The sequence below is a fragment of the Canis lupus genome, chromosome 3, assembly GCF_048164855.1.
Source record: "Canis lupus baileyi chromosome 3, mCanLup2.hap1, whole genome shotgun sequence".
NCBI classification, from domain to species: domain Eukaryota; kingdom Metazoa; phylum Chordata; class Mammalia; order Carnivora; family Canidae; genus Canis; species Canis lupus.
The window spans coordinates 80716940-80738641 of record NC_132840.1 but is presented as its reverse complement, the minus strand read 5'-3'; the positions used below and the strand labels follow the sequence as shown (position 1 = coordinate 80738641).

The window sequence follows — 21702 nt, the reverse complement described above, 5'->3', positions numbered from 1 at the left end:
TCATACTCTGCTCTGCAGCCGTACATCCTTGCTGTTTTTAATTCTCCACACATACAGCTCCTCTCTTTGGAGCATCACTTCCCCTTGCTTTTTCTACCTCCCTTCCTCCCTCCTGTCCCCCAGACTCATCCATTCAGATTCACCTGATCATTGTTTCCATGAGAAGTCTTCTTAAAACTTCTAAGTCCAGGTAGAGTGACCCTTCTGTGGTACACCTGGGTGGCTCAGCGGTTGAGCATCTGCCTTTGGCTCAGGTCGTGATCCCGGGGTCCTGGGATCGAGTTCTGCATCAGGCTCCCCACAGGGAGCCTGCCTCTCCCTCTGCCTATGTCTCTGCTTCTCTCTGTGTCTCTCATGAATAAATAAATAAAATCTTAAAAAAAAAAAGTGACCCTTCTGTGTTTCCTATAGCACTTTGCTTTATTTTGTGGCTCACCTATCTCCTCTCCCTTAACCACTTGAATTCCCGAGAACCTTTATTTCCTAAAAGCATTGCCTCTTAGTGAAAACTGTTTCTGTCAATTCTGATGGGAAAAAGTCATGATGTATTCCATCCTCATCCAAGATAGCCACAGTTTTCATAGAGAAACGAGTCAACTGAGCAATAAAAACAAATTTGTAAACAATTTGTATAGGTGATAAACAGTATTTTGAAGGAAAATACAGAATGGTGAAGTTGTGCTCATCCAAGAAGAGAAGACTTGAGGCTGGTGGCTGATGGAGGAGGGCCTAGAGGAAGTCTAGGTGAAGACTTGAGGGACAAGTCCTCCCTCCCAAGATGGTGAAGAGGCAGGAGATTGGCCTGCAGACAGCAGGTCTTTTTAAGGAGTGATCTGCATTCACATTTAACTTAAAAACAGACTGACCACACAGAAAAACACCTGATGGCAAAACAAAGGCTGAACACAGGAGTGCTCCCCAACTGGTAGAAAAGGTGCCCACAGTGCAGAGAGATTAGCGGAATGTGCTCCCTGTCCTCCCACTCACTTGGCACCTGTACACAGAGCACCGGGTTTGGGCTTCATCCAAATTCAGCGGGCCATTCCAGTTCTCCTAGATGAGGCTTTTTGGATAAAAACCATGGGGTCATGGAAACTGGTGGGTTTATCTTTGCCCAAAGCTGTAATATCAAAGTACGGCTTTTTCATTTCTAATTGAAAAAGTCATGATGCCAAATAAGAAGCCATCCAAAAAGTGGAATGACTGCAGGGACCCTTGTGGCGAGACGGTTAGTCATTCTGACAGGTGAGTCCATGTTTGGGTGGCTTCTCTGTCACTTCCCTCATCTGACCTCGAGCCCTAGGGAGGCAAATGTCCTGTCGGAGGCTGAGTTCCTAGCAGAGCCCAGCACATGTAAGATGGATTCCTGTTTTGAACTCTGAATATATTTCACAAATATATTGACCAAAGTCAAACTTTTATAGAAGATTTACAATTCGATGTGATTTAAGGTCAAGGTAGCTCAATGAGTTAAAAAAAAAAAAGTGTATATTTGACTTCCCTAATAGAAATTGTGCTCAGTTAATCTTGATAGCACTTATTCAAAAATTTTTAAGTAGACATGTTTTATTTTTTCTTTTGTTTAGCTACTGCAGAAGACTCATTTTTTAAGGCAACAGGAGAAAAAGCAGGTTATGGAATAGATCATTTGAAAATAAAGGCCAATCTTTTGTTTCTAGAGAAAAATTACTGTATCATGCAGAATAAGATGGTGGTTTTTTTTCTTTTTCTTTCAAGATTATTTATTTATTTATTTATTTATTTATTTATTTATTTATTTATTTATTTATTTAAGAAAGAGCATGAGCAGGGGGAGAGGGAGAAGCAGACTCCCCACTGAGCAGAGCCTGATGTGGGGCCCGATCCCAGGGCCCCAAGATCATGACCCGAGCTGAAGGCAGACACTTAGCCGACTGAGCCATCTAGCTGCCCCGAATAAGATGGTTTTAGAAAAGGAAATTAAAGAATTTTCTCTTTTGAAAGCCTTGCATGGATCCCAAGTAGAGTTTTTATTCACAGATTAATCACAGTTATTCCCTAAAACTGAAAAGAAACTAGAAGAAAGTTTGATATAGGAGTCTAGGGAGGGGGATAATTCAGAGAGACGGCTTTAATCATCCTTAGGGAAGCAGAGGCATTGCTTCAAAAACAAAGGAATCAAATCTAGAAATTCAGGAAAGACTTTTCCCAAAGGATTATTCTGGCAGCATGTTGAAAAGAGGTTATAAAAGCATTAAGTTCATAACCTGAACAATAAGTTAAGTAAATGTTAGGGAAGCATTTCCTTTCTTATTCTAGAACCAGGCATACCTTTAGCTTGCTTTTGCCAACAGAAATGCTGCTAAGCCTGGGCTGGCATAAAAGTACAGTTTGTTATACAAGACAAATTGCCTTCTACATAGATGTGAAGGAGAGCTTAAAGGACGCCCTATGACTACACCAGTCACCTTCAGGAACAGCAGGCTAGGACTCCGGGAGCAGCACTCATCCCATGCAAAAGTGGGGAGCCCTCCAATGATTTTTTTGGAGGAAAGAGTCCCTCAATTTATAGGTTTAGTGGGGTACTACGTGTAGCTGTTCTGGTTTGGGTTTGGGTTTTTTGTACCCTCTAGAGTCTTTGTTTCCAGAGAGATTGTACTACCAGGTGTTTTCTTGGGAGCATCTTCTCACTTAAATCAGCCACTCAGAACTGCAGTGAAAAGAATAGAATTATGTTGTCCATTAACTTCCTCTGAAGATACGAAGGGGATAGAAGAACTTCCTCATGCTCATGTTAATTTCTTCTGAGACCAGTTGGGTTGGATAAGTCTCAGGAGTTCTGATTTTCACATAGGGAATTGATCACGTCTTTGCTAACATCCAATAGGAAGACAAGAACAACCCAATTTAAGATCCAGTGCCTGGAGTTATTACCTGTGGTAGTTTAGGGAAGTAGAGGTGTTTAAATGCTTTATGGGCAAGAAAAGCAGTAAGGGAAGGGAGAATAAAGTTTTGAAATGAATGATAATTTACTATTTTGAATGCTAGCAAATATTGGCAAAAAAGCGTTGTCAGCAGTTTTTGTATACAAATTCATTTTTGGAGAAATGCATGTTCTAAATTAAAATCACCCAGTATAACAACAGTGACCCTGCATCCTACTTTACAATAAATTTTGGATAAAAAGCAGAGATTTTTGTGTCTGTGTGTTTTTTGTAATTGGAAGTTTAGATTAACAAGTGTTGATAAATGTCCGCATTGTCCATTCCTTTTACTTTTTTTTGCAGTTCTCTCTTTCTCTCTCTCTCCCTTTTTTTTTTTTTTAAGATTTATTTATTAGAGAGAGGGAGTATGCATGTTGGGGTTGGGGAAGGGACAGAGGGACATGGAGAGAGAATCTTAAGCAGACTCTGTGCTGAGCATGGAGCCTGACACAGGGCTCAATCTCAGGACCCCGAGACCATAACCTGAGCCCAAACCAAGAGTCAGACTCAACTGACAGCCACCCAGGTGCACCTTGTTGTAGTTAATTTTATGTAAATTTATTTATTTTTAAATATTTTATCTATTCATGAGAGACAGGCAGAGACACAGGCAGAGGGAGAAGCCAATTCCTTGGAAGGAGCCCGATGTGGACTCGATCCCTGGACCCCAGGATCACGCCCTGAGCCAAAGGCATATGCTCAACCACCGAGCCACCCAGGCATCCCCATTTTTTATGTAAATTTAAATTATTGTTTTATAAAGTCCCTAATATATTAGACAGGAAATATTACTCTGTGTCTTATCAAATATTTTAATTAATTGCTCAAACACATGTTTTACATCTGTGTTTTGCTCACCACAATAAAAGGATGTAGACCATTCTCTGGTGACTGGGAGTCTACCCCCCCACTATGCTGATGGAAGCAATTGGGGATAAGGTTGTACATTATTGCCTTTTATGGGGAAAGCTACTTGACAGTATGTATGTTAAGAGTATTAAAAATGTTTGTACTGGGCGCCTGGGTGGCTCAGTTGGTTAAGCATCTGACTCTTGATTTTGGCTCAGGTCGTGATCTCAGGGTCATGAGATCAGACCCCGTGTTGGCCTCTGCTCAGCAGGGAGTCTGCTTCTCTCTCTCTCCCTCTGTCCTTGTCCCCCAACCTGTGCACGTGCTTTCTCTCTCTCTGTCTCTCCCTCTAAAACAAACAAAATATTAAAAAAAAAAATTATACTCCTTGACTCAGTAATTCCACTTTAAAAAATCTATCCTGGGGCAGCCCGGGTGGCTCAGCAGTTTAGCACACCTTTAGCCCAAGGCCTGATCCTGGAGACCCGGGATCGAGTCCCACGTCAGGCTCCCTGCATGGAGCCTGCTTCTTCCTCTGCCTGTGTATCTGCCTCTCTCTCTCTCTCTCTCTCTCTCTGTGTCTCTCATGAATAAATAAATTAAAAAAAAGATAGTCATAACAGCATTATCTGTAATAGCAAGACAAATACACATGTATACACACACATAAAGAAATGTAGCTTAATTATCCAAAAGGAGGTGGCTAAGTAAAGTATATCTATTCAGTAAAGTATCTGTATCATTATATAACAGCTGTTATAAATTGTGTTTATGAATTATTTAATGAGTAAATGATTATTAGATAAAAAATGAATAAAGCAGGATTTAAAACTATATTAGCATGTATGTTATAATATCAGTTCTGTATATATACATATACGAAAAGGATTAGGAGGAAATGCATCAAAACCTTGATGTGCTATGTTTAGATGGTAAAATTGTGTTTACTTGCTTTTGTTCTGTGCTGAAATCTGTAGAGTTTATCAATGAATATTTGTAGAAACTTTCTGTTAGCAATTTCTACTTGTAAAGGTAACATATTCATTGTAGAATGTGTGAAGAAAACTTTGAATATTTTGTTTAAATTATCATCTGGCATGTTAACCACAATTGGGTGCTTTAAAAATTTTTTTAAATGAGAAAAACACTGAAGTTTAAAATGTGACATTGTAATTTAAATCAGAATTCTATTCCATCTGATATAATTTAAATCAGAATTCTGTTTTTAATTTTTCCATGAGAATATTTGAATGTTGCATATGCTAGAACAGAGGTCAGATAGCCTTTGGCAAGTGATATGCCAAAAACGATGTGTGGTGGAGTGGGCTGTTGTGATCCTACCATGCTGCCCACTGTTTCCAGATCAGAAGAGAGGGTAAGAGGATGATGGAATAACAATAATAACAATTTCTGTGCAGACGAAACTAAGGCTGTTGTCTCCCTTGCCAAGGTAAATTTCTGTAGGTAAGAAAAGTAAGAAAAGAAACATACATGTTAAGGCCACTGGCCTGTTGGTACAAAGATGGTAGGAGCCTTGTTCAGGTGTGGCCAAGCAAACAAAATTGTTCATTTGCTATAGCAATGCAGGGGAAATACTCAAATATTTACATTATATGTAAATGTAAATATATATAGTTGTTTTCCAATGACTTCTTAGTTCAATAACAATAACACTAGTATTAAGTCTCCTTTTTTTTTTTGGACAAAGATAGTACTTTTGGAAATGACAGCATTAAACAATTTTCCATCAGTGCTAATGGATATGTCCTTCTTTATACATCATCTCACCTGCCTTGTGGTCAGCAATGTTTATTTGTGAGATTGGACCTAGGTTACTGTTTGTGGCTGTTGAATGTAATTTCAAGCTCCCTGGCTCCTCTTGCAGTAGCATCCAGGTCCTTGTTCTTGTTATCACAGTTCTTTAACAAACCCAGCAGGCTCTCCTTGGGTAAATATAAACCAAGTCAACAAGTATTTATGTTATGGTCGTAAGTTCTTTCCAACCTCCAGAATCAACTGACAGCATGTTGCAAGTAACCTCTTAGAAAGATAGAATTCATAAAGGATGGTCCTGTGGGATCATTTAGGTAGCAATAATGAGCTGTGAAGTTTTAAAGGACAGCTGTAAAGTTACTCAGCAGATCATGTGCTAGGGTTAAAGTTGACTCTGGTATTTGTTTCACTGCTTTTTGATAAATAAATAGTCGAGGAAAGATTTGGCAAAAGGAAGAGCGCCCCTCCTTGTCCTCATTCTCTGAGGACAGCGGCTCCTGTTAACAAATTATTTCAATGTTTACTTTGCCTTGACTGCTTACCAGTGGTGTGTCAGTCCTTGCCCTTGAACCAAAGGGGAATTCAAATAAACCAAAAAAGATTTTCACACAGCTGGCCTCTTCCGCCAGTGAGTGGTACCAAAATATCCTCTCCCACTTTTTAAAAGAGGTCAGCAAGAAAAAAAACTTAAAAGGCAGCCTGTGATTTGATGATCTGTGATCTAGATAAACTTGAGTTTGCAACTCAGATTTTGGAGTGCATGGCATAGAGAAGGGAGCAGATCCCGGGAGACGTTACTTGATTTAATAGAAGCCATACTTAAGGTGCCTTGCTTTGTATTTCTACCCAATTTTATCAATGGTTAGAATTAACCTTTGCGTAAGTGAATATGAACATAAAATTCCCATTTCTAAAATGTCATTAATGTTGCTCTTTCGGTACATTTTGTTGTATTCCGTAGTCAGGGATTCTGTGGCCAGCCCTGGCCAAGTAGGAATGTGGGGCAGAATTTGCAGACGTAGTAACCAATCTTTGGGTCTCTAGCCTAGCAGGGTGCCTGGCATATGGTAGGCACTTATTATATTTTTGCTGATTTTAAAAAGCATGAAATATATATATATATATATGAAACAAATGAATAAAAAATATAGCTAGAATACACTGAAATCACACGAGATGACAGTTCTCATTAAATACTACCCTTTAAGGTACTTCTGGGAATTGCATTATATTAAGGTATTCCTTTCATTAAAAAAAAAAACAAAAAACACCAAAAAACATTTATTTAGTGCCTGTTTTCGGTTAGGTATTAGCACTTACAATGTTAAATATGAGCTTGTTTTGCCTTTAAGGAGGACATAGTTATGTAATCAGATAAATTGTAGAACAGAGTGATGAGTGCAGTGGTAGATATGTGTCCAAGGCGTAGAGGCAGCATAGAGGAGAAATGGACTGTATCTGGAGGGTGGCATGGACATTGTTAATTTTAGTAATTTTATTTATTGTGTTTATTGTCCATCATTCCCACTAGAATGTAAGGGGTACATTTTTGCCTGTTACTTATTCATATGTATATATATATATATATATATTATATATATAATATATATTATATATATATAATTTAAAAAGTAATTACTTATTTAAAAAATAATTATTTATTATTTACTTATTTAAAAAAATAACTTGTCAAAGAGAGAGCAAGTGAGCAAGTGTGCACAAGCAGGGGGAGGGGGAGAGGGAAAGGGAGAAACGTCTCCGCGGAGCAGGGAGCCCAACATGGGGCTCGATCCTAGGACCCTGGAATCGTGACCTGAGCTGAAGGCAGGTGTTTACCCAACTGAGCCACCCAGGCATCCCCTATTTATATATTTTTAAATTGTTCTCTCCTTAGCTTCTAGAATAGTACCTGGCATGTAATAATCATTCCATAAGTATTTGTTGCGCGGATAAATGATTTTTGATAGCTATTGCTAAATTCCCTCCAAAAAGAATTTACCGATTGTATTTCCACCAACAGTGGGTGATAGCCATTTTTACCCACAGCCTTACCAGTGCTGGGTTTTGTGAAACTTTTTTTTTAGCTTTCCCTAAATGTGCCCTACTGTCTTCACATTAAAAAAACACACACACAAAAAGAAACCTTCTTGACTGCTGTGTGTCTCCAGCAATTTTCCCTATTTTTCTGTTGCCCTTTGATAGCAGGGTCCTAGAAGGAATTTTCTGTGCTTTCTTCATTTCCCTCCTTCCATTCTGTCCTGAACCCACCATCCGATACTCCACCATCAAAACCACTCCTGTCGGTATCACCTGCGCCCCATATGCCTTCCTGATGGTGTCTCACCGTACTCTACTTGTCAGCAGTGTTTGCAATAGTTGTTCCTTTTCTCCTTCTAGAAATAATTTTCCATTTTTCTCCTCGGACACAGCGTTCTCCTGGAGTTCTTATTTCATTGGCTCCTTTTTCTTAGTCTCCATTAGTCTCCATTGACTTCTCTATTTGGTCTCTAAAGGTTGCGGTATCTCAAGGCTCCTCTCCTCTGTCATCCTTTCTTGAGAGCTCACCCCGTGCCAGGGCTTTCATAGGTCTGATGTCTGTATTTCTGACATCTGTATTTCCAGCTCTGACTTCTCCACACCCCTGTATGCGGCTGTTGACTTGACCATCGTACTCGGGTGCCTCATGGTAGCTCAGACCTACCTTTCCAGACTGGCTGACTAGCCTCTTCAATCTGTCTCCCTCCTTCCAGTCTCCCCCCATTTTAGTAAACAGAGCTATCATGGATTCTGTTTCACCAGAAACTAAGTATTATCCTTGACACATCTTTCCATCATACTCTAGAGCCAAGTCTTCAGGAATTCTGTTGGTTGCACCTTGGGATACATTCTGAGTCCAGCTACTCCTCACCACCTCCACAGTTGACTCACTGGTCTGACCCACCATGTGCTCATCTCTCTCCTGAGTGATTACATTACCTCCTGCTTGGTCTCCCTCTTCCCTTCCTACCACAGTTTCGTCTGGTCTCACCACAGTGGTCTTTGGGTCTACAAAAAGCACTGACATGGTGTCTGGCACCTGCTAAGCACCATGTAAATGTTTGTTGTTTTTGTTACCATTTCTATTTTGGGACCATAAAGGGTGTGTGTGTGCATTTTGAGGATGGTGAGTTTCAGATGCTTGTAAAATGTACAAACAAATGCACTAATGGCCGCTGAATGTGTTCACTTGAAATGATTGATCCTGTATAATTGGAGGTGTCTTAGTGCCTTGGAAAGATGAACAAAACTTCCAATGTTAACTTAGGGTCTAGAGATCAGTTTGTGAATTGGGGAGATACAGATCATCTGGTGCCTTGTATTTGCCACACTCTGTCTAGAGCTTCCAAAATCGATGGCAGCCATCATGCTCACAACTGTGATTATTCAGATACAAGGTTTTTAGCTCTTTTGTGGGATAAAGATCTTTAGATGATCTTTTCTTTCTTTTCCTGGATGTCTTTTAGTGAGCCAAAGCCCGGAAGTCTGTCCTGCCTGCTTCTGCAATCTGGCGCTATGCATCCAGATCCTCGGCCCTTACAGACACTGCTGTATGTTGTTACACTTACGGTTCTATGCCCTTCTGTGAATTCAGGTAAGAGCTGAAGAACGGTCGTGTTTGTTTGTTTGTTTGTTTTTTTAGGTTTTAAATTTTAATTCCAGTGTAGTTAACATACAGTGTTGTATGAATTTCAGGAGTATAATACAGCCATTCAGCAGTTCTATACACGACTCAGTGCTCAGCATCATTAAGTGTGCCCTTTAATCCCCAAGAATGGTCAGGTCTAAACTCAGTGAGGCTTTTCGTCTCCTTAATCCTATAAAAAACAAACTTGACCTTCAAATCTTCGCTGATAACAATGGTTTCCAAAGACATCTCTAAGATTTGTTTGACCCAGGCGCATGATTTAAAAACTGATTAATTCAGCAATTTCAGGATCTCTTGGTAGTGTTTCTGGGCACTGGCAGGCCTTCCCATCATTGTCCTTATAATTTATTCCTCTTGTTGCCTTAAAAACAAACATTGTCCTATCGTGCTCTTTCAACAAGAGGATATGTTCCAAATGTCTGGATTAGAAAATCATACCAGGAATAAAATGCTGACTACATACCACTGAAGAAATTTTAGAATCAGCATGTATTAGTATGCGGCATGGAGAGCACTTGGTTCAAATCCCAGATCTGCCACTTTCTCACATGACTTGTCTGAGTTTTTCTTCTCCTCTCTTACTGAAAAGTGTTTATTGTTCAATGTGTGTATAAGCCCAAGCCCAGTGTATGGCCTGCGTGCGTTTCTTTTAATTTTAGATTCATGTACAGATTTCTATGTAAGTATATAGAAATACGAGTGATATTTACTCATTAAGTTATGTTTATTATGTCTGTTAAGAATACTATATGACTGTATTGGATTTGTAAGCAAAAAAGCTGATTTGCTGGTTTTATTTCTGTTTTTGTTTTGCTGAACAACCACCTCAGGGGGTTAGTCAAGAGAGACACTTTCCTCAGACTTCTTTTTTTTTTTTTTTTTTAAGATTTTATTTATTTATTTATTCATTCATGAGAGACACAGAGAGAGAGGCAGAGACACAGGCAGAGGGAGAAGCAGGCTCCCTGTGAGGAGCCTGGTGCGGAGCTCAATCTCAGGTCCCTGGGATCACAACCTGAGCTGAAAGCAGATGCTCAACCACTGAGCCATTCAAGTGCCTCTCAGTCTTCATTTCTGGTGAAATATCCTGGGAAAGTACAGTCAACGATTTATTGGCGAGTTTTTCCTTTGAAGTACTTTATTCCCCCAGATTAACAGTATCCTTGCCCGCCCCTCCGCCCCAACTCTTTGGATGTTGGGGGAGGGATCTGTTTTGATCCGTTAGTGTGAGAACCCACCCTCTCCTCCAAGTTGCTGAGGAAATGACATCACAAATGAAACTCTTCTCAACACCAAATAAAACTATTAAAGTGGACACTCTACTTAGTCTTATATCCAAAAAAGGATAGACTCTGTATTTCAGCATGGCTTCCTAACGTTCGACTTCTTTCCCAAAAGTTGAATGTTATTTTATAGTAAAGGTAAGTAATAATGACCATAGCCATTACTCATAGAATAACTCACTCTTAAAATCAAATCCTTGGTGATGTAGGAGAGAAATCTTTTTATTTTGCAAGTTATCTTCACTTTTTCAGATTCTTAACTTGCATTTCTTAGAAGCTGTTTCATAAAAAGAGCTGTTTGCCATTTCTCACTTGGAGAATTGGTATGTTGTCTGATTTCTACCTTAAGGTTTCTTTTTTTTTTTTTTAAGGTCTCTTTTTTTTAAAGTTTTTTTTTTTTTTATTTACTTGAGAGAAAGTGAGCAAATGAGAGCATGAGCAGGGAGGAGGGGCAGAGGGAGAGGGAGAAGCAGACTCCCCGCTGAGCAGAGAGCCAGACATGAGGCTCCATCCCAGGACCTGGAGATCATGACCTGAGCCAAAGGCCCATGAGCCACCCAGGTGCCCGATTGTAAAGTTTTTCTTCTACCCTAATTGTTAAGTCCTAGGATAATGTGTTGCCCTTCTTTCTTTCCAAAACTGGGCATATAAAATATTCCTAGAACTTTTACAAACATTAGGAATTGTAAGGTATGTTGAAATAAGAGCTTGCCTTTAGTTATATAGTTTCAGATGAAATGTATTCAACATACTCTTCTCTCTCTCTCCCTCATCTCCTTTCTTCCCTCCCCTCCGACCCCTTTGCACATGTGGAACGTTTCCTTGTAGACTTGGCACCTTATTTTATTTCTGAGCCACTATCCGCTGTCCAGAAACTTGGTGGACCTGTAGTACTACATTGTTCTGCTAAACCTGTGAGCGCTCACATCTCATGGTTGCATAATGGAAAAAGATTGGATAGAAACATGGAACAGATTAAGATTCATCAGGGGACTTTGACTATTCTGTCTCTTAATCCCTCCCTTTCGGGTTCCTACCAGTGCGTTGCCAACAATAGCATCGGTGCAATTGTGAGCAGCCCTGCAACAGTATCCACTGCTGGTGAGTTTAATTTTGTCCCTAATATCTATGCTTTTTTCCTAGAATTACTGTTAGTACTTGCATTTTTGAATAGAAGGAAGAATGTGGGCTCTGGAGTAAACACATACTCATTCCAGCCTTGACTCTTATATGTGTTTAACTTGGGGGAGATGTACTTGAACCTCTGTGAGCCTAGTCTCATGTTTTCACCTGTAAGAGAGGCGTGGAAATAACTTTTACATGGTTAGGACTGTTTTCTAATGCAAATTCTGAATTCCTTTTTGAGTATATAGAAGACCTTAACATCACCAGCAGCAAAAAAGCTGTTGTCTGCTTTGACATTCAGTAGTTTCGTGCAGTCCTTTATCTTTCATATCTAATTGTTTTATTTGTCTTGATTACTGAGTGATTTTAATTTATGTAATTGAAACCAGGCTAAGGAAGCAGGAAAAAAATAATTGACTGTAGAGAAAGGAATGTTGAGGATTGAACTTATGGAAAATCTGGAATGTGGTGGTTTTCTTAGTAGGTTTGAGCCATCTGCCTTTCAAATGGTGATGGCTTCCAGTAATGGAAAATGTCTTTGTAAGGGCACCCCTATTTACAGAACAAATCTGGATTCCCCAGGAGTCGTGAGTTTGTCATAACTGAGAAGAGTAAATGTTTTTGTAGAGCTGTGACCCATGGACAGCTCCAAGACACACACTGGAAGGCCAAATTCCTAGTGGCAGGCGGTTAAATGCTTTCAGCATTGGAGATAATAAAGAGCACTTCCATGCAGGCTCCATCTGTAGTTAACTTTTAAGTAGTGAGAGGAACTTTTTTTAATAAAGATTTTATTTATTTATTCATGAGAGACACACAGAGAGGCAGAGACACAGGCAGAGGGGGAGAAGCAGGCTCCCTAAGGGGAACCTGATGTGGGACTTGATCCCAGGACCCTGGGATCATGACTTGAGCCAAAGGCAGATGCTCAACCACTGAGCCACCCAGGTGCCCCAATAATGAGAGGAGTTGAGAGAGAAATGATATATTGCTTGGTTTCTTGATGTCCTAGGTTTCATGCCTATAAGCCACTTTATTGCAGTGGGAATAGCTACATGCAGAATGAAGATGCATAGGGAAAGTGCGTTTTGATGAGGGACTGGATTTGAAAAGGATTTATCCTGACAGAATGGGAAGGATGATGTTTTACAGTTCTCCCTGATGTTTTAAGAACAGCCTGCCTTTTTAAAAAATTAATTTATTTTTGTATATTTTTTTTATTGGAGTTCAATTTGCCAACATATAGTTTAACATCCAGTGCTCATCCCGTCAAGTGCCCCCCTCAGTACCCTTCACCAAGTCACCCCATCGCCCCACCCACCTCCCCTTCCACTACCCCTTGTTCATTTCCCAGAGTTAGGAATCTCTCATGTTCTGTCTCCCTCTCTGATATTTCCCACTCATTTTCTCTCCTTTCCCCTATAATCTCTTTCACTATTTTTTATATTCCCCGTATGAATGAAACCATATATAATGCTTGTCCTTCTCCGATTGACTTACTTCACTCAGCATAATACCCTTCAGTTCCATCCACCTTGAAGCAAATGATGGGTATTTGTTGTTTCTGATCAGCCTGCTTTTTTTTGCACTCTTCTGGAAGCATTGACTTCAGTGAAAAAGGGTGCCATGATGTAGCTCTAGCCCTCAACCAGGCACCCCTACTCCAACTACTTTTCTGAGATTGAAAAAGAATAATCACGCTACTCTGTGAACTGGATTAGCTGCCACAAACCGCCATGTTGCAGATGTGGCTTCTAGATTTTATATTTCCTTTGGGGGAAGAGAGTTCAAGTTTGCCTTTATTTATTTATCTACTTATCTACTTATTTATTTATTTTAGTTCTTGGTGATTTCGGTTCAGCAGCAAAGCATGTTGTTACAGCAGAAGAAAAAAGTACTGGTTTCATTGGCTGCAAGGTTCCAGATAGTAACCCCAAGGCCGAGGTGCGCTATAAAATCCGGGGAAAGTGGCTCAAACAGTCCACAGGTGAGACTTTTTACAGGAAGCCAAATGTCATTAACCTAGTATGGAGCTCTGTGTGCTAGGGACCGTGAATACCAAAAAAAAAAAAAAAAAAAAAAAAATGCCTAAGATATATTGTCTCTACTCTCAGAAGTCAAGTGGAGACAAGCACAGATGGCTACAGATCTGTAGCCTGTAGATGTGATTACAGTCCCACATTTCCTCTGCTCAGGTCTCCACTCAGATAGACCTCCCTCATGGCCCCATCTAAAATGAAAGGCCCTGTTGCTCTCCATCCCCTTTACTTAACTTCCTTTTCAATTTTCATAGCATTGTGTTATGCACATTCTTGTTTGCTTGTCTCTTACTTACCCCTTTCTCTGCCACCCCCATTTCCCCCACTGGAACGTGGGCTGCGTGAGTGCAGGGCTTTAGTCGGCTCTCTTTATTGTTCTATCACCTGTGTTTGGGCCCTCGATGGCAGTATTTGTTGAGAAAAAAATAAGTGGAAAGACAATAATGGACACTGGATGATCTGTCTTGTAGCTAGAGGTTTGCTCCAGGTGGTTGCTACAGTCATTGTCTCTGTGTCTAAATACGCTTGTGTGTTCAATGTTCTCAACAAATGATCTGTTATCAAATGTTTCTGATGGGTTTAATTTTGTTCCTCTAGTACTGCTGACTTGTTTTTTCCTTCCTTGACTTGCCTTTTCTTTTATTTAATACATCCTCCCTGATTGCTTATTGGCTGCTAGTCTTATGTCTAAATTTAAAGCACAACCATCACCTTTCATTTGTTTTAATTGGTGTCCTTCTAGTAGAGGCCTAACTGCATTCCCTTCTTTCCCCAGAGAATTACTTAATCCTTCCATCAGGGAATCTTCAGATTTTGAATGTATCTTTAGAGGACAAGGGATCATATAAATGTGCAGCTTTTAATCCTGTCACACATGAATTAAAAGTTGAACCCACTGGCCGAAAGCTTCTTGTGAGTCGTAAGTATTTGGGAGAATAATGATCACTAGGAAGAGTCCTCAGGAACATTCCTTATAAAACCTTGGGAAATCAGAGTTCATTTTCCTTTCTGATCCTGTTTGCTTATCATAAGAAAGTCTTATGAAAAAATTAAATGCATAAATGCTTTATAGAATAGTACTGTACATGTTTTTAAAAGACGATGAATTTTTAGAAGAGAATTTTGGTCAAGGTTGACAGAGTGAAAAGCATATGGAAAACATGAGCCTTTGCTCAAATAAAAAGAAATTGTAGAGGAAATAGAGCTTTATATCAGTGTTAAATTGATGGCTAACTGTGAATTATGAAAAAATACGTATCTTTTTCTCTTATCAGATTATGATAGCTGAACTGGGATAGAACCAATAGTCAAAGCACAACAAAGTAGTAGTTTCTGGACTTGCCAGAAATTCTACATTTCTAAACTGCTAATTCAGAAATAGTCCTAAAGGATCACAAAGTGTCTTGATTTTAATTCTCAGCTAAAAATGGTTTAGCTACCAAGTAGGACCTTGTAGTGTAAAGAATAATAAATGGGAAGATGGGAAGGCTCACAGATTGGCTAAGGAAGCGATTGGAAGTGAATATATAATAATAACAATTTTTCTTCTCCTCTTCTTTTCCCAGGCCCTTCTTCAGATGATTTCCATATTCTTCACCCCACCCATTCCCAGGCATTGGCTGTCCTTTCTCATAGCCCTGTCACTCTGGAGTGTGTGGTGAGTGGGGTCCCAGCCTCTCAAGTGTACTGGCTGAAGGACGATCAGGACGCTCTCCTGGGAAGCAATTGGAGAAGGTTGTATTCTCATCTTGCCATAGATAGTATTGACCCAAAGGACTCTGGAAACTACTCTTGTGTAGTGGGAAACAAGTCTGGAGACATCAAACGTGTGACTTACATGGTTAATGTACTTGGTAAGATGTTATATATTAAATTGTTTTTAAAGTCAGGCTAATTTTCTGGTCTAAGTGATGTATGGAATGGGAGATCTCTTTGGGAACTATAAGTAAAATAGGGACAAGCTAGAAACACCTATGCCAGTAGTCAGAAAGGCCTGCTGAATTTGACAGTATTTCTTGGTGGCACAGAACATCTCACCTGGGATGTTCTTGGGTACCATACCTCCACCCTGGTTATATAATACAGAGCTTGTTTTTCCTTCCTAATGACATGGAGGGAAGAGATGGGAGTTCAATAGGATGGAAGATTCTGGGCTCTCTCAGTGTGTATTACCCAGTAATAGTAGCTAAGAGTGCTAACTAAAAAATGTCCTCTCAAAAAGAAATCTATTTCATATCATTTTCCCTTTTGGAATGCTTTCCTTGGATCTGGCTCAACAACCTTGCATTATTTCCACCTACATTTCTATATATACACTCTTTATCTCACAGCTTTTCCTTTCTTTTCTTCCAGCTACCTATCTCACTGTCACGTCTAGCAGCAAAAAATGTTTTCCTTTATCAAAACAGATTTTCATGAAAGCCAGAAAAGTAGGTAGTAAGTGGTTTCATAGTAAAAATAATTTTCATAAACTTCTGCATGTATTTATTTGCAATGATGGCCTGATGTAGGTAACATTGAAAATTAGGGAATGACAAGTGAGCTTTAAAGTGCAGTGATAGGTCTAGATTAATATGCAGAATCCTATAATTTGGCATATGTGATAAATGTTGGTAGATCATCTGCTTTGTCTAGGTTAAAGTGACTTGATGGACACTAAAGTTTTCTGCCCACTATACACCTAACCTTAAAGCAGAACTGATCATGGAAGGAATTTAACTTGAAAATAACAAATAAACATTCTTCTGTTTTGGCTCTTGTTCAGTGGGAAGTCCAGGGAAACTACTAATTTATACAAATCACCTGAAATAAATGCTCAGAGAAGCCAAGGGAGTGTGTGTGTGTGTGTGTGTGTGTGTGTGTGTGTGAATGTTGGCAGGAGTTAAGTGGGTGGAGAGATTTAGAAAAAGAGACATGACATATTAGTAACATACGGTTTATCCTATTAGTAGAAAGTTCAAAATATTTCTGATGTTTTTCTTGATGACCACAGCAGGTGAGAGAATGTGAGTAAACAATAAAATTTGGTTTCAACTAGTTATTTATTTATTTATTTTTTTAATTTTTATTTATTTATGATAGTCACACAGAGAGAGAGAGAGGCAGAGACACAGGCAGAGGGAGAAGCAGGCTCCATGCACCGGGGGCCTGACATGGGATTCGATCGTGGGTCTCCAGGATCGCGCCCTGGGCCAAAGGCAGGCGCCAAACCGCTGCGCCACCCAGGGATCCCGGTTTCAACTAGTTATTGATAGAGGGAAGATTTTATGTGTATCATGTGATCATTTAAAGAAGTACCCCTTGAGGGCTGGAGTTTAATTTATATGTTCTATTTTCAGAAAATGCTTCAATTTCTAAAGGACTACAGGATCAGACAGTCTCTCTGGGTGCCACAGTACAATTCACTTGTGAGGTTCATGGGAACCCAACTCCAAACCGTACCTGGTTTCATAACGCACAGCCTGTTCATCCTTCCCCACGACACCTACCCACAGGAAACGGACTGAAAATCAGTGGTGTTACCCTGGAAGATTCTGGGCTGTATCAGTGTGTAGCAGATAATAGGATTGGATTTGCACAGTCTACTGGGAGACTTGAAATTATAAAAGGTAGGCATTTGGGTCCCCCAATCCTAGGAAGTTTCACTTTACAGATATGCTTTTCTTTTGGTTAAAAATTAAATCATTCTCACTACAAAAACATAATCCTATTACCATAACAGAACTATGCCCATTTTCCATGTTCCTTTCTAGCTGCAGGTAGGCATTTCCATGAAGAAGCAAATATGTGATCAACTTCATTTGAAAATTTTTTTGTATATATTTTTTTAACCATTACTACATAGTTTAAAAGTCATGTGATAAAAGTTTCTCATTCCTATTCCCTGGCCAACCATATTGCTTTTAGAACTAACTAGTTTCATCAGTTTCTTGAATATCCTTGAATGTACGTTTACGATCACTTACACATAATGTGTCTGTGTGCATTTAATAACATCTGGGAGTTTCCCCCCCTACATGGTGGTAGTATTCTTTACCTTGAATTTTTCACTTAACAAATCTTGGACATCTTCCCGTATTAAGGAGTGTTTCATTCCTTTTTTAGATTGCTACTTATTAGTATTCCATGATATGGTTATAATGATTTGACTAGTACTTTATTGGTGGCTATTTCTAATCTTTTGCTCTTTTAAGGAGCTCTATAATGAATGTCCTTCTGCATATATTATTTTACACGGGTGTGAATATCCATAAAATAAATACCTAGAAATGAACTTGCTGAATAAAAGCATTGGTAATTTGGATAAATATCACTGAGTTGCTCTGCAAAATTGTTACTGTTCTTCATACTCTTACCGACCAGCAACGTGTAACTGCCTGTTCTCCTCCTGTCTTCACCAAGGCAGGGTGTTGTCAATTGCTTTTTAAATCTTTGCCAATCTGATAGGCTAAAGAAACTACCTTTTGATCTATATTTCTTCTATTTTGAGTGAATCTGGCTTCTTTTCATATGTGTATGAGCCATTTGAATTTGCTTTCCCGTGTATTGACTATTTATTGTCTTTTGTCCATTTTAAGAATTAGACTGTTGGTCTTCTTTCTTGTGGATTGGTAGGAGTTCTTTATATATTAGGGAAATCAATCTTTTGTTTATGAATTATCAGTATTTCACAGATCAAAGAATCAGTGTCATGCAGACCCATTCTCTGACCTTGGTGCAATTATTTCAAAAGTTAAAATGCCACAGATCAAATTGTGCAGCGTATAGCAAAAATGGAACTTAGAAGGCAAGGTATAGCCTTAAATGCTTATAAAAGAAAATTGGTAAGACTGAAGATTCATGGTCTAAGTAAAATAACAGAAGAGATCTAGAGAAAGCATAAGAAAAGAAATAAAAATAAGAGCAGAAATCAATTGAATAGAAAAGGAAGATAACGTAGAGAGGATTAGTAAAGAAAAAGTTGGTTCTTTGTAAACTAATAAAATGGACAAATCTTTGGCAAAATACAAATAAACAATAGGAATAAAAAGTAAAAGTCTTATAGAGATTAAAAATAATAAGACAGGGATGAACTTTATGCCAACAATTTACACATCTAGACAGAAATGGACAAATTCTTAGGAAAGATACAACTTAGTAAGGCTGTGACCTAAAAGAAATTAAAAAGCCTGAATAGTCCTATACTATCAGAAGGAAAAGTCCTCCCACAGAGAAAATACCAGGCCAGCTGTTTTTTGTTTTTTTTTTGGTTTTTTTTAGATTTTATTTATTTATTCATGGTAGACATGGGGGGGGGGGTGGGCAGAGACACAGGCAGAGGGAGAAGCAGGCTCCATGGTGGGAGCCTGACGTGGGACTTGATCGTGGGACTCCAGGATCACGACCTGAACCAAAGGCAGGTGCTGAACTGCTGAGCCACCCAGGGATCCCTGCCAGCTGGTTTTATGGAGAGTTCTAATACACTTTCAAGTAATAGACCATTTCAAATATTACACAGACTCTTCCAGTGAAAAGTAAAAAATGGGAACTCTCCTGTTAGTATAATTTTCGTTCTAAAATCACAAAAGAATGAAATAAGAAAGGAAAATTAAAGTTCAGTCTCATATATGAAAGGAAATGACTAAGGAGTCATCCCAGGAATCAGTCAGAAAATTTAAAGTGTCATTCATCCTTTTGATTGAATAAAGAAGAAAAACACTATGATTATATCAATAGAGGCAGAACAATTTGATACATTTCAGTGTCCATGTTAGATACTCTTTCTTTTTTAAAGATTATATTTATTTATTCATGAGAGACACAGACAGAGGGCTAGAGACACAGGTAGAGGGAGAAGCAGGCTCCCTGCAGGGAGCCTGATGTGGGACTCGATCCCAGGGCCCTGGGATCATGCCCTGAGCCAAAGGCAGATGCTCAACCACTGAGCCACCCAGGTGCCCCCATGTGAGGTACTCTTAGAAAAACAGAAATAGAAGAGAATGTTCTTAATTTGATAAAGAGTATCTAACAAAAACTTACAGGAAATGTCACTTTTAATGGTGAAATGTTGGAAACATTCTCTTTAGAATCTCTTATTTGTCATCATATTGAGATTCTAACCAGCACAGAATGACAAGAAAAATAAAATCTGTAAGGGCAAGAGAGAAAGAAACCAAATCATTATTAATGATTAATGTATAACTGTGATTATCAACACAGAGAATTCTCAAGTTGCTGGAAAATTACTAGAAATAATAAAAGCAATTAGCAAGATGGCTGGATGAAGACCAATAAACAAGAATCAATGTCTTTCTATATACCACTGTATATATTAGATTTCTCCAGAGAAACAAAATCAATAGGACATACAAGATAAAAATAAGAGGTGATTTATTATAGGCATTGGCTCACATGGTTATGGAAGCTGAGGAGTCTCATAGTCTGCTGTCTACAAACTGGAGAAGGAGGAAAGCCAGTAGTGTAATTATTTGTGGGGAGAAGGAGGGGCTGATGGTTTAAATCTTGACCAAAGTCCGAAGGCTGGAGAACCAGAAGTGCTGACGTCCAGTGTCCAAGAGCAGAAGAAGAGGGATCAGCTTAAGGAGAGAAAGAATTCACCTTTCCTCTGAATTTTCATTCTGCGGAGCACTCAGCAGACTGGGTGGTGCTCATCCTTGTTGGGCAGTGCCATCTGCTAACCTCTTCTGGAAGCACTGTTGCAGACACATCCAGTTGTCTGGACCTCCCTTAGCCCAATTAAGTTGACACATAAAATTAACTATTATAACCAGCAACAACAGAAAATATAATTTCAAAGTCACCTTTTAATATTAGCAACATTCAGAGGACCTAGCTAACCTAGAAAGGTACACCAGTTGGTAGATACCAGAATTCAGTATTATATAGCTGTCAGATCTTTTCAAAAACTGTTCTGTAGATTCATGCAAGTCTAATTAAAATCCTATCAAAATATTTTGAGGATCTTGACAAATGATTCTGAAATTTATATGGAAGATCAAAGGCCCCAGAATAGCTAAGACATACTAAAAGAAGAAGAAAAAGAACATGGGGGACTCGTTTTTTTACAGAGATTAGTGTACAAAGATCTGTGGTAATTAAAATATATTGGTGTAGGAATACATAGACTCTTAGAACAAGACAGAGACTTCAAAAAGACACTTGCAGCTAAGGACTTGACATGGGTGGCATTGCAGATTAGCAAGAGGAGGATATTCATTTCAAGTTTTGATGTGGGACCATTGGCTATCAAAATGGAGAGAAAGAAATTAAATCTCTGACTTATAATGTATACAATTTCTTTTTTTTTTTTTAATTTTTTAATTTATTTATGATAGTCACAGAGAGAGAGAGGCAGAGACATAGGCAGAGGGAGAAGCAGGCTCCATGCACCGGGAGCCCGATGTGGGATTCGATCCCGGGTCTCCAGGATCGCGCCCTGGGCCAAAGGCAGGCGCCAAACCTCTGCGCCATCCAGGGATCCCTACAAAGACAATTTCATAGTGGATTAGAGACCTATCCATGAAAGCCAAAATGGCAGATTAAAAAAAAAAAAAAGATATTTATTTATTTATTTATTGAGCATGAGCAGGGGGAGGGACAGAGGGAGAGGAGAGAGAACCCCTAAGCAGACTCTGCTGAGCACAGAGCCTGTTGTGGGATTTGATCTCATGACTCTGAGATCATGACCTGAGCCAAAATCAAGAGTTGACTACTTAACCAACTGAGCTAATTTGACATCCGAAGATGGCAGTATTTTTATAGAAAATGTAGGAGAGTATCTATCTGATTGGGTTTCAAAACTGAAGACATTTGGGGCTCATTTAAAAAAAATTGTTACAACTACACTGAAATCAGAACATCCTTGTTATTTAAAGGATACCTTTACAAATGAAAAGCAATATACCATGAGAAGATACTAGTAACATATAGAACTAATAAAAGAATGGTATCTGGAATATGCAAAGAACTCTGAACCATTACAAAAT

The 21702-nt window shown here is 39.1% G+C and overlaps 1 protein-coding gene across 9 annotated transcripts in view; it reads left to right on the top strand.

Annotated features, from left to right (window-relative positions):
* The window catches only part of CDON (cell adhesion associated, oncogene regulated), a 99308-nt gene that overhangs the window by 26730 nt on the left and 50876 nt on the right, over positions 1–21702 (top strand). For 8 of the 9 annotated variants that reach the window (XR_012028837.1, XR_012028836.1, XR_012028835.1 and 5 more), the window contains exons 2-7: positions 9089–9216; positions 11382–11654; positions 13519–13665; positions 14493–14636; positions 15283–15570; positions 17056–17325. Coding sequence is in view for 5 of the 9 variants with exons in the window: in XM_072822624.1 (XP_072678725.1) it covers positions 9138–9216; positions 11382–11654; positions 13519–13665; positions 14493–14636; positions 15283–15570; positions 17056–17325 (1201 nt within the window). In the remaining 4 variants the exon portion in view is untranslated. Of the gene's footprint in view, positions 1–9088; positions 9217–10557; positions 10692–11381; positions 11655–13518; positions 13666–14492; positions 14637–15282; positions 15571–17055; positions 17326–21702 lie in introns of those variants that run through there. The other variant, XM_072822623.1, reaches the window with a different exon arrangement.